The sequence below is a fragment of the Panicum virgatum genome, chromosome 8K (genome assembly GCF_016808335.1).
Source record: "Panicum virgatum strain AP13 chromosome 8K, P.virgatum_v5, whole genome shotgun sequence".
NCBI classification, from domain to species: Eukaryota; Viridiplantae; Streptophyta; class Magnoliopsida; order Poales; family Poaceae; genus Panicum; species Panicum virgatum.
The window spans coordinates 34,901,751-34,914,966 of record NC_053143.1 but is presented as its reverse complement, the minus strand read 5'-3'; the positions used below and the strand labels follow the sequence as shown (position 1 = coordinate 34,914,966).

General features: G+C 43.8%; 1 protein-coding gene and 1 long non-coding RNA gene across 2 annotated transcripts; one reads left to right on the top strand and one right to left on the bottom strand.

The window, feature by feature from the left end:
* The first annotated feature begins 7,640 nt into the window (after window positions 1-7,640).
* Window positions 7,641-8,746, top strand: LOC120644495. The gene is made up of 2 exons (XM_039921123.1): window positions 7,641-7,893; window positions 8,152-8,746. Exons 1-2 carry the CDS (start codon window positions 7,710-7,712, stop codon window positions 8,493-8,495), a joined length of 528 nt encoding a protein of 175 aa, XP_039777057.1. The 5' UTR covers window positions 7,641-7,709; the 3' UTR covers window positions 8,496-8,746.
* A 1,009-nt stretch (window positions 8,747-9,755) lies between these two features.
* On the bottom strand, window positions 9,756-10,264 carry LOC120646275. Its single transcript, XR_005664352.1, has 3 exons — window positions 10,209-10,264; window positions 9,962-10,135; window positions 9,756-9,811 (listed from the first exon to the last, which is right to left on the bottom strand). It is a non-coding gene; the product is annotated as an uncharacterized LOC120646275 (long non-coding RNA).
* Window positions 10,265-13,216: the final 2,952 nt, after the last annotated feature.

The following is a 13,216-nucleotide window of genomic DNA, read 5'->3' as shown; positions in this document are numbered from 1 at the left end:
ATCTTCAACCTCCCACCCCTATCTCATCTATCCCCATCCTGGTTGAAGTCGCTGCTGCTCCGCGCCATCGTTGCCATGTCACCGCTGCTTGCGCACGCCCTACTCCACGTGCTCGCCCGTGCCCTGCTCCGCGCCGCCGCGGCCCCACGAGCTCATCCAAGTGCTCTGAGCGCTGCTCAATGCGGCACCCATGCACTCGCCGGAGCGCCGCCACGCCGGCACTGCAGCCCCGCGCGCTTGCCCAGGTGCACGCCCGCCACCAGCTGCTCGAGCTCTAGCCGGACGTTGGCCCTCGTGGGCGGCGGCATGGACGGGTCGTCGAGCACGCGGATGCCAGCCTCGTCGAAGCCGAAGCAGTCCGCCAGGCAGCCCTTGAGCTCCCCGTTCGTGTCCAGGTAGTTGATGCCCACCAGCACGGCAGCCCCGCGCTTCTGCCCCATCTCCATCGCGTCGCTCCCGTCCCCCCCCCCCCGCCCCACCGCCGGCCACGCGCTGTGCTTCTCGGTCGACGCATTCGACGGGGGCGGGCGCGGCTGCTGGGATGGAGGCTTGGTTGGGACGGTGGCGACGACCTGCCCAATTGGCGTTCTTGCTTGGTACCTCACGCTGGGTTGCCTGGGTTAGGCCGATCGAAAATCACTGCTTCACGCAAGAACAAAATTGGCGCTGTGTTCCCTGCTTCAACAGAGTCCGCCAAGATGAGATTGCAGGCACAAAATTCACCTAGGGAGGGAAGAAGGGGAGGTGAGGGCGCGATAGTGCGCTGCAGGGAGGGAAGAAGGGAGCACCGGAGTAGCAACGACCTCAACCAGGATGGGGAAAGATGAGATAAGAGTGGGAGGTTGAAGATGTGGGCGTTTTAGTCCAAAAATTTTCATAAACACATCGAAAGGGTACGTAATGACATGTTTCGAATAAGTGTGAAATTGTAATGGCACCAGCATAGTTTCTCAAGAAGTAATGACGCGCTTCAAATACGGTATAGTTATAATGGCACAGATCCAATTAACCCTAAAAACTAAGACTCCTAAACTATATATCACGATGTAACAAACTTGTTTTGAAAGAAAACAACTAAATCTACTATATTTACAAAGTTTTCCAAAAGTAAGACTCCTGGATCTTTTGATGATGTCACGTTCTAGTCCGACTCGCACCTGCCCGTCACGCCACCTGTGACCAGGCCTTTGACCACGCTTGCACCAACTCTGACTGAGTCTTCTGGCAGGTTGATGCGGCCCAGTTTATTACTAATGCGGCCGTGCAAGGGGAATGAGCTCAACTAGCCGGCTATGGATGCATGAATATAGGAGTAGTAACTATAATGAAGATGATCATGCATGAATGATGGCGGAGGGTTACCTTTGCTTGCTCCGGCGGGTGGGAATAAAGTGGTAACTATAATGAAGATCACGAATACTATGGGACTATCAAGATGCTGCAGGAAAAAGGTTAAACAGAAGCCGATAGATCTATGATCTATGATCGTCGTGGGATAAATTGTGAAATCTATTAAATACACATAAGAGATCCGACGATACAGCCTTACGAGTAGGTAACAGAGATCGATAACTTGTGAACTCAATTAAGATAAACAAGAGATTGAAGCAATGGCAGCCTTGTTTGAGTTAAACGAGATTGGATAACTTGGTAGATTAACTAAACAAAATTACAGTGATGCGCCCGTAATTAAAGCTTAGACAATCTGATAAGACGATGCTTACGAGCAAACCGGAATCAAAGCGACGCAACTCTATTCACCGGAGAACTTGCTGAAACTACTCTACTCCTACTCCTAGGGTTTTGGCGTGAAGCCGAGAAAAAGTGTGTTGATTGATTCGATGCCTTGTATAAACCATAGGGTCTACTATTTATACCCTAAAAACTAAGACTCCTAAACTATCACGATGTAACAAACTTGTTTTGAAAGAAAACAACTAAATCTACTATATTTACAAAGTTTTCCAAAAGTAATCGGACTCCTGGATCTTTTGATGATGTCACGTTCTAGTCCGACTCAAACCTGCCTATCACGCTTGCACCAACTCTGACTGAGCTTCTGACAGCTTGATGCGGCCCAGTTTATTACTAATGTGGCCGTGCAGGGGGAATGAGCTCAACTGGCCGGCTATGGATGCGTGAATATAGGAGTAGTAACTATAATGAAGATGATCATGCATGAATGATGGCGGAGGGTTACCTTTGCTTGCTCCGGCGGGTGGGAATAAAGTGGCTAGTGGAGGCTCACAGGCCATGCTCGACGCAGCTTTCCTAAAGGCTAATAAAGCAATAGCAGATTGTAGTTGCCTAAATGATGACTCTCGCATCAATAAGGCTCCCTTTGTCACTGTTAAAATACAGCAACTTCATAGAATTATTGAAGAAACTATGTGTAAAAATATTCCTACACGCAATATCTGTCAGGACCCCTCTTTTGGGTGATAGAAATATTGGAGAAATGTGTATAATTATTCCTATTAGCATTATATGTCAAGACCCATTTCGGAAAAACCCTGGTGCTTGCGATATCAATCCTGAGTCAGTGGCTGATGCAAGCACAGTTATAGTGCAGCGTCAAAGCATGCTCTGAATTAAGTTTTCTTATATAAAGTGACTTTATTAGTAAATATCAGAACAATACCATTACAAAGCGTATATTTAATTATGATATGATTATAGGATCTAAAAAAAACGGATTCTATTCCGTAGAAACTATCGTAGCGGAGGACTCCATATTCCCTCAGAGTCGACCGGGGGCACGCTATTCTAGAACTGCAGGTCTTCATGTCCAGCCTCTTCTTCTTACTTCTAGCATTGAGGGAGACACAACAGATACTGAAATACATCTGAATGGGTTACTCTGCAAGTGTGGGAAAATGTGACATGTAGGGTTTAAAGTAAGGAAGCATTTGTTTGATGGACTGTGAATTTAAATTTTAATGAGTCAAGTTTTAATATCGCACCTAAAAATATTATTGTTTCAAGATTCGCAAAACTACAACCACCTTGAGGTTTTACCCAAAAAACACAACAGCAGACCACAAAAACCATTATGCGATCCACCAGACAAGATGTTGGTATTTTAACGATGCGAATAATTCTGCAAGTGTACCGATATCGCTGTAGCTTTTATGCAGGAGTATTCCAAGATATCGAATCCACAGGGAATGTGTGTGTACTAACTTCAACACTTTTTTGTCCAAGGACAACAAGATAAGGTAGGGGAGGGTAAAGAGGATTCCTATGGATAGAAGTTATTGAGATAAGATAGTTTCTAATCCTAAATTGCTTGCTTCGGGCACCAGCTTACCCCTGGTGTGCCAAGCGACTTTGACTTATAACTGTATCCGAAAATGGAGGATTACAAAGGATGGATAAGGCTGTCACCATCTTCTGCCTACCTCTACAACCCGTGGTATACAAGGCAAATAAAGGTAGCCTCTAACCTAGACATCATATTTACGTTTTTGATTACTATCTCAATCTTGGCACACATGCTTATAAAAGATTGAGGCACTCTCTCTAAATAGAGTGATGAAACTGCAAGCAAATAAAGAATAGAACTTATTTATACAAGAGACTCATCCCCATAGAATATCACGAACATTTACTTAGATAAAAGCGTCTGCCGAGGTACAGCCAAGGTAGAGCACCGACAAAGCCTGGCGCTACATAGAACTTCCCATCACTCTCTCCCTACTCTAAGCACTAGCCTAAGCAGGGCTTCGCCTTTGGGGTGGAGCTTTGCATCTTCTTGTGTGTGTTGTAAGTGAGGCCACTCCCCTCCTTAGGGCAAGTACATTGCTACACATTAGCGGTCTCATAGATTGTCTCATGCAGACCCACGTAGGATTTTTGATGATGTGGAGAGAGGGGGAGGAGAGAGAACAAGGTGGTTACTTCGCGAAGCTTATAGGCTAAAGTTAAGGACTACGAGATCGTTTACTCACCATTGTAGGAGTAGTTGTTGTCATGCTACTCATAATATTCCTTTTTTTTCATATCACAAATTTAGGCATACAGGACTACTACGAGACAACGAAAACGACAACCTATTGCAGAGGTTGTCTATTGAATCGTCTCAAGATGATGTGTAATTGCATGAGACCTTCTATTAGACAAATCCAATGTACTTGCCCTTATATAGGTGCTTAGAGGCTGTTCTACAAGGGAATATTTGGGGAATCCACTATTTCCGCCGTTGGGAAGAAGTCATGGGAGCGACATGTGCCAGCTGGAGGCGAACGGACACACCTACATTGTGATAATATTGAATTTCGTTGTAATAGCTAGCTGTTATTGTCACCACTTATAAAATGGTTGCGATTAGCTCATAATATTGCCACAGATTTTTTGCATTGTAAAATTTTTGACTTCCATTGTAAAAATTTGGTCTATATTGTAACAAAAAAACTAACGGGTTGTGATTTGTTGACAATATTGTAATAAGTTTCTTGTGCTGTAATAATCTCGTCTTTCCTTGAAATAATGTTTGCTATTGCTACATTCTCCAGTTATTGCCACGTTTTTTATGCATTCATATTTTGGAGAGACAAGACAAAATGAATTATTAGTAAAAGAAACAACAAAGGTTGCTGTAGTGCAATGGTAGGATTGTGTGTTTAGTACGTCCTAGGTTCAATTCTCATGAGTTGCTACTTTTTATGTTTTGGATTTATAATTATTTTTTGCCATAAAAATATTTTGTTGCAAAAATAATCTGAAGCTTGCCACGACATTGGTCATTGCAACAAGTATCTAATGCAGTGCTTGATTGTGTGGTAATTACTACAGCTATTGCAATGAAACAAAAACTAGTTGCCCAAAACTAAAGCTACCGAACTACTTGCCACGCCTGTCAACGAATATGATATCATGGCAATTGAAAGATATTACCATAATTTTGGTCCTATAACCATGCTTTTTTCATCGGTGCAAAAGGCCAAAAATCTAGTAGTGGTGGTTGTAAGGTTCATCTTGGGTGGTCACTTCATATACCAAACCCTATCATCAATGACACGACCAAGATGAGCATCATTTCGATCCACCTTCTTGATCAGATTCTGCAATGTATTAATCAAAACTCCTGACTGATTTATCAGCACATGATGTACTGCTTCATTCACATATTCATGAAACAGCCGTTTCTTTGTTGGTGAAAACTTATCAGGTTCCCCTGTCACAGTTGGCTTTGGCAACTAAGTTTTCAAAACTGATCCCTGGCGAGTCATATCAGAAGATTGCAAACATAATTTATTGTAATCCTCCACATACTCTTCAACTTGTTTCTTTTTGTTCCACAGTCACCAGTATTTTTGCAAGAATTATTTTGCTTTCATCTACTTCTTTTGGTTCCATCATCTCCATGAAACTTCTAAACTAGTGTCCCACCAAGCGTGCCAAAAAGTGTGTTGACGTAAAAATCAGATGATGATCTTCATGCAGTAACACGCCAAGGCTGGGATATTTGCTTTAGTCCGTTGCAGGTCCTAAATTTCGAGGTTCGCATCCTGCCAGTCAATTTGGTCTGAAATTGAAAGAGGGTGAAAATATTATTAAATTCCGGAACACATCGACTGGAATTCCGAATTGTTCTGTCATGATATTGGCCAAGAGTCCGATACAGAAAACAATACTCCCGGCTAAATTTCTGAATCATAAAGATAATTAAATTTAATACATAAAACATAAAAAATCAGCCAAACCAGCCGATTTAAAGGATGAACGTACAGAGCTGATCACATTATTTGTCATAAATACAATTATCTAGCTATTGAAACTTAATCTATCGTCACAACCAATGGATCGGAGCTAACCAAGACAACATTGACAGCAAAGTGATATATTAAGCTTAATAGGCCAATGAATATATATATATATATATCTATATATATATATCTATATATATATAGAGAGAGAGATAGAGAGGGCCAAAATATCCTAGATAGGGGATGGGCCAGCCCAGCTACTCTACGAGATGGCCATTGTGCAAGATGGCGAGGGCGTACTCCAAGAAAGGAAATAATTAGTTGGAATTAGGAAAAATTGTATTATACTTGTAATAGGGACTCTTTCTGTCTTATTCGACAAGGATTCATATAAACTGTCTTGTAACCCAACCCCCGTCATATAAGGCGAGGCAGGGACCCCTCCAAAAAGGATATCAAATCTCAACACCAGTCAATACAATATACAAGATGTAGGGTTTTCTTTCCACGGCCCGAACCTATCTAAATCACCGTGTTGTGTTTACCTTCGAGTTCCTAATCTCAGTAAGATCCCATCAAATAATCTACTACCTTGGCATACCACTCGATAGGGTGCCGGTCTAAAACACCAATAATGACGCCAAGGGGATTATCAGGACAAAAACTAAGGACAATATGAGGACTCTCAACCCGACAAATGCCAAACAGCTAAGTCACGCTTTATTCTCTCAATTAAATATTTCCTTACTTATTATTAGTTACGTTCCCGACTGCCTATATATCTTGGTCCACCTACTACACAGGCAGTCGGGGGCTACATATACCCTATGGGCGCTCACTGCTTTATGCACAATCATCACGTTCTATTTAATTTTTCCTGCAGTGCTCACTGCTTTATATTCTACTTTTCGTTTCTATCTTCTCTTAACAATCCCAAAGTACTCACACGCCTTAATTTGTGAAACCTCGACTCATGTTGTGAAGCTCTGCCTCTATGCGAGCTCAGGATCTGCTTGAAGTATATTAGAGAGGGAGAAGCCCCCTAGTTCGGTATCTAAAATTGTTATTGTGCCCTAACAGAAATCTTAAAACCATAACGATCAATACCTGAGCACAGGGCACAATATTGTTCCGATCCTGTATAAATCGGTATGTTTTACGTCATGTTACTATTAGGCTACAGATCTAACAATCCCCCCTCTGAACAATCTACTACTTGGGCATGCCCCAACAGGAGTGCCGGATAACAAAGCTGATAAGTGGACGTTGAAATGTTAAGCAAAGAATTCGAATTGGTTAGTAGCCTGCTTCCCTGCTTGTAGGAATAAGTGTCCTAGTTTTTTAACTACAAAATCCTGTGCAACTTCAATAGCTCCTTTTCCATGATTGTTCTTGGTTTTATCTGCTAATATTCTACTGCTTTTGCGTTGTGGGATTCTGGTAGAAGCTCTCCGTCCATGCGCTTGGGTTTGTGGCTCAGATGTTATTCCCATCACATGGTCATCACTTGACAGTACTGCACAAGTTGATTTGAGGGCAAGATTATCAAAAAAATCCTGACAATGCAATAATTCCAAGCTAGTACACTAGCTAGAAGATCTAAAGGTTTACTGCATTGCAACTAGTCAGTCAGTTATAATGCAGCTAGCCCGCGCCGTCTATACTAGAGTATATTTCAAAAAAAGGTCGCGCGACGTGTTGCATATGGAGCCAAAACACGCAGGAATCCCAGCGACGGGAGGCAGCAAGGATCTCTCTACAGCACAAAAGCACACATTTTCGATGAATGCTAGCCGGCCGCCGCAAGTTTAGCATCGTTTTCTGCTGCATCGTCACTGTTTGTTTAGTGCTTTAAACATTCCGAACTCTCAGCCGAAGCAAAGGCTAGCCAGCAGTTGTCTCCCACCTGGTCTATATATAAGGCACAAGAGCGTAATAATATTGCATCGCAGCAAAGCAAGCAGCAGAAGCAAGATACATACATACTCCTAGACATCAGCAATGTCCACGATGACTTCCTATACACTTTTGAGTCAGCCGGCGCCGCTGAGGAAAATCTCGAGCACGCCCTTGCAAGCCCGCAAACTGGCGGCTACGCCGGCTGTGGCTCTCCCTTTGGTTCGACGCAAGCTATCACCCCTCTCCGTGTGCCATGCTGCATACACGTACGACGTCCCACCCTTTGGTAATACTCTATGCTGCAGCTAGCTAATGTACTAGTACATATTGCTTTAATTTCTAAAGAGAACTTCATCTTTGGAATGCTACTAACTTATTAGGACCACTCGTTCAAAAAATATAAAAAACACTATAAATATCTGTACGTACAGTAGTGTAATACTAGATGTGATTAGTAATACACAAATGTTCAGTAGCCATAATATATTGCTTCTGCCTGCCATGCAATGCATGCATTCATGATTAACTCTGTCGCGTACGTCAGCCCTGGTGCACCCCAAGTTCCCTGAGTTCTCTCCCCCAAAAAATAACTGGAAGATCACAGAAGACGCAGACCGCATCAACTTGTGGTTTAAAGTGGACGAGACGAACAAGAATGATCTGGAAGTGGCGACCAAGGGCAATCTGCTTCTAATCAGGTACAAGGGAAAAACGGACGACACGGCCGCCCCAGCAAGCAAGCTGGACGTCCGCCTGCTGTTGCCCTCGGCCTACGAGAATCCGGAGAAGGTAGAAGCCGAGCTCACGTTCGGATCACTGCTGGTGACCGTCACCAAGCCCAAGCTCGAGCCCAAATTAATAACCATTGGGCTGGCTGACCAGGCCTAACTGATCCATCATCCTGTGTGATCAACCAAATCAATAATGAAGGGGACACGGATCCTCTGCAGTTGGCTCCCTACAGTTGAGTCATTGACGTGTGGGACCAGGCCCACACCCAACGACGACCTTTAGAGAGGATAACTTAGCTACGAACAATGTACCATGTGCATGGGTGTGCTCACCATCTTCTGTTATACGTGTCAAAGTACAATAGCGTGTATTGTCATGCCAATCAATAAATTCATCTTGTGGTTTGATCGATGTTTCCCATTAGGCTTAGCACACTGTTGGAGAAAGGCACATTAGTGCCGGTCACAGGACGGCTTAGTGCCGGTCCCTGTGGCCGGCACTAAATGGCCGGCACTAACGTGACAGACGTTAGTGCCGGCTACTCTGACCGGCACTAACGTGCGTATGTTAGTGCCGGTCCGTAATACCAGCCGGCACTAACGTGCCCGCCCCCGCCCGAGTTCTGACAGCAAGGTTAGTGCCGGCTGATATAACTAGCCGGCACTAAATGTTTTTTCTTCTTTATGTTTCTTTTCTTTTCGTTTTTATACGTATGGCTATGCGTATTTCTAGCGTATGTGACTACATAGTCGTACTCTTTGCATTGCACAGTATTATTAGAACAGCATATTACACTAACATTATATATTTATATATATATATATTATATGTCATGTATGGAACACTTAGGAGTTCAAAAGTACATGAGATATTACATCAACTATAATAACGTATCAGCTTCCTCGTCGTCGGATCTTCTTGGGCGACGCTTAGACGGAGATCGCCATGAAATTCGCCCTTAGGATTTATGACTTCATCGAGTAGAAATCCGCATATAGCTTCTTGAATTGCCCTGATCCGAGCGATTTCAATGAGTTCTTCTTTCATCCGCCAACGCTGTCACATTTTTCGATAAAAACATGAGAATAAAAAATAATGAAATAAAATAATGAGCAGATGTGATTGTGCTCACGTACATTGAATGCATCCACTGTCATTTGCCCTTTTTCACTTGCAAAAGAGTTGATCCACTCGCATACGTAGTATCCACATAAGTTGTTTCCTTGGCCCTGTCTCCAACACTATGGACAAATGTGGGTTACGATATAGAATTTTTTTGATGTTTATTGCGAATGACATTAGTAGCGAGAGTATATTCATACCGGAAAATCAGTCACCCAATGAAGAGGCTCGATTTCACCTATGGGCAAGCCTATGTGTTTGTGGAGGTAGCGACTCCATGCAGTATTTACCACCTCGATGATATCTTGGTACTTTGATTTATCTTGCCTTAACGAGTCGTACACCAAGACCTTGTGCTCCTCAATCCGAATACAAAGCAATATCCAATGAAAGCTGTGCATATACATACGCATAACCAATTAATGTTGATTATAATAGTTATTAAATGGTATTATTAATACGAAGGGATTGAAAAAAAAGTCTAACAAAGAACGACTCACTGATGGTTGTATGGCAAGAGAATGAAGGGACACATGCTATTTTTACGCAACCCCCTGTATATAACATTGACTATGTCTCCAGGATTTAGCGCTAGCGATTTCTCGTGTATAATATCGGGGTCGAAGAACCCGACGTTATGAAAGTTCTTCTTTCGGCAAATTTGAATTTTTGACCTACGGGACACAAGAAAAACGGGGATCAATCAACACTCAAGGCTAAAATAATGAAATGAGAGACAATACTTACATGCACCATACACTGACGAGTGACTTGTGAAGGGCATCTTGATGGTATAAATCGTAGAGTGATGCAAACTCGATATATACATCATCTGCCCCCCGCCAGAAATGCTCATCTTTAATCCGAGCTGGGAACATCTCTAATTTACTAGCTTTAGATTGCACGGCATACCATTTGTGTAACTCGGCCATTCTCGTTGGTAGGAATGGTAGCAACTCTGGCCATATCAAAGGTTCACCAAGTACAAACTTTTTCCTGCCGCGGGCATTCTGTAGGGCCTCCCCAAGCAATTGAGCCCTTGTTAGATCAGTTTGCAATATCATCCCAGCCATGGTCAACGGATCTCTTGATTCATCGGGACAGTCTTCATGCGACACTATCAACGGAGGGATCGATTGTTTGGACTGCTCTCCGAGCTGGGGAACGGTCTTTGCATTAATCAGGCGATTCTTGGGGTTGCTGTAGCACTTTCTGATCTGCCGATCATAATCCGACTCTCTTTCTTTCTCCTTGGTGGGATCTTTAATGAAGTGTTTCACAAAGTGTGCCTTTGCAACCGGATCTATTTCTGGCTTCTTGTTCGCAGCCTCCCTTAGTAGCTTGCGCTTCAGCAAGAAGGTTTGAAACGATTCTTCTGCCTCTTCCTCTTCTGGCGCCTTCTTTTTCTTCTTTCTTTGCTGCTTATGAGATGGCTGGACCGAAGGGGACGTGTATGACTTCTGTCGCTGACTCTGATTCTGTTGTGCGGCTGGTGATGATGCCAGAATTGGCTCGCTTTGTGCGGCTGGTGATGGCGGATCCATGCTGGGGTCCCGTGCAGGCGGTGGAGAAGGTGGGCCAACACTAGGATTCCTATCAGCTGGCGTTGGTGATCTTTGCCTTGAGCACCGAGCGGAATCTGTGTCTGCTTGCACCAATCTTATGTCGCGCTTTGGCCACGCGATCCATGTGTGTACGACATGTTGTAGTTCTGTTTCTTCAGGACTTATAGGGATCGGGAGGTCCATGTCTTCCCAGCGTTCTTCAGTAATTCGGTCAACAAAGACTCTGGCGAATCCTTCAGGAATCGGCTGGCAATGTATTGTCCCGCCCTGTTTTTGGACTTCCGCATAACCCTCAGCACAAACTTTAAGCTTTTTCCCATAAAGAACCAGAAGCTCACATTGGGTCCTAACGGTGATGTCGTCAATGGGGTCCCTCGGCCTGTCGGCACCCAAATTAGGGTGCTCCGTGGAAGCAACACTGCTACGACGCTGAGAAGAGGGGCTGATCTCCACATTGGCAGCTGGTTGGTCCGAGCGTTGCCCAACTGCTGCCTCAAGTGACATTATCCGGTTTTCTAGGCTATGAATCTTCTCAGCCACTACTGCCTTGCTTCTGCATCGGCTTCGGTAGGTTTCGAGATCTCCGGAAAAGCCATATTTCCATGGAACTACGCCCACACCTCGGGTCCGTCCAGTGTGTTCCGCATTCCCAAGAGCGTAAGTCAGCTCGTCATTCTCTCTGTTGGGCTGGAAGGTTCCTTCTTCGGTACGCCTCATTGCGTCCTCGAGTCTTTGGGCAGCCTCTCTTAGTACGTCGCTAGTCACAAATATTCCAGTGTCGGGGTCTAGTGTGCCTCCATGAGCATAGAAGTAATACCTTGCTCGTTTGGGCCAACTCAAGGTTTGCGGTACGATTCCTTTTACAATTAAATTATTTTCCATCTTTTCCCATTTCGGAATGGCAACCTTATAACCTCCGGGCCCAAGTCTATGGAAGTTTTTCTTTTTGCTAGCATTCATTTTGCCTTGAATCGAGGCTGCCATGCTGTCAGCACTGTGCTTGTAATTCACGAATTCATTCCACCACTCTCGTTGCTTCTTCCAGACTTTATCAAAATCTGGAGTGAGGCCCTTGTTGACAAAGTTTGCCACCAATTTTTTCTTGAATGAGGCGAACTGAATTGCCATCTTCTTAAATGCCCATCCCTTTATTTTGTCAGCTTTGCCTGGGGGAAAGTTGAAGTGCAACGACACCTCTTTCCATAACAAATCTTTCTCTGAATCTGGCACGATATCTTCAGGTCGATCAGAGACTTTATTTCTCTTCCAAAGCTTATACTTTATGGGGACGGATTCCCTAACAAGATATCCCAATTGATTTACAAATGTTGTCTTAATTTGACCAGGAGCTAGTGGCTCGCCGGTTGCTTCGTTGATCTCCGTGATGGTTGTACATCCTACCATCTTCCTCTTGGAGCCACGTTTCCGTTTAGGCTTCGTCGATCCTGATGCCTGAAAGAATCGCAAATTTATCAAGCGGGTTGCTAGCAACTAGTGGACGTCGCGGCAGGTATGCGTAACCTTCATAACCCGCAAGCAAGGGTTCCAGATCGAAAATTATCATGATATTAGGTAACTTATTGACTGAAACATTCATAAGAATTTTTAGCTGGAGCACGACTCCTTACACAAGGACTGAAATCATCAACAAAGCTAGCAACATAACACAAATAGTTCGCAGCTGGGCCGCATGTGTCACAAACAATATCTTGCTCCTAACATATATATTGACAAAACATTTATCCTGATGCCTGAAAGAATCACTAAACTTTTATACCTCGGCTTCCTCGACATTTCCTTCTTCCTCCCCACTAATATCTTGCTCCTCGTCGCCATGATAATGCAAGTTTAAAAATTGGCTGCCATCGTTCTCGTCCTCATCAAACTCTGGAGCTATGTGCCCAGAACTACCACGAATGAGCTCGTGCATTAACTCGTCTTGGTTGTCCGTAGGATCCATTTCCACTACCTGAAACAATAAAAAACAAAGAGAGTGCATGAGCCCAGTTGCTAAGGCCTTTAGATTATTTTGTATGCAATAGCAACATCCAGATTGTGAAATACTAAATGAGATAAGCATATATACTGTGATAATGCCGCAAGATAAAGAAAAGCTCCATTGGAGTGCATGACCAAGCAGCATGGGAGAAATTGGCAGTAGATAGGTTGCATAGCATGGGTATCCTAACA

Excerpts from the sequence above, each read along its gene's own strand:
- LOC120644495 (XM_039921123.1), top strand. The coding sequence starts at position 7,710 with ATGTCCACGATGACTTCCTATACACTTTTGAGTCAGCCGGCGCCGCTG. Across the intron at positions 7,894-8,151 it reads GTACGACGTCCCACCCTTTG|CCCTGGTGCACCCCAAGTTC; the intron begins GTAATACTCTAT and ends CGCGTACGTCAG.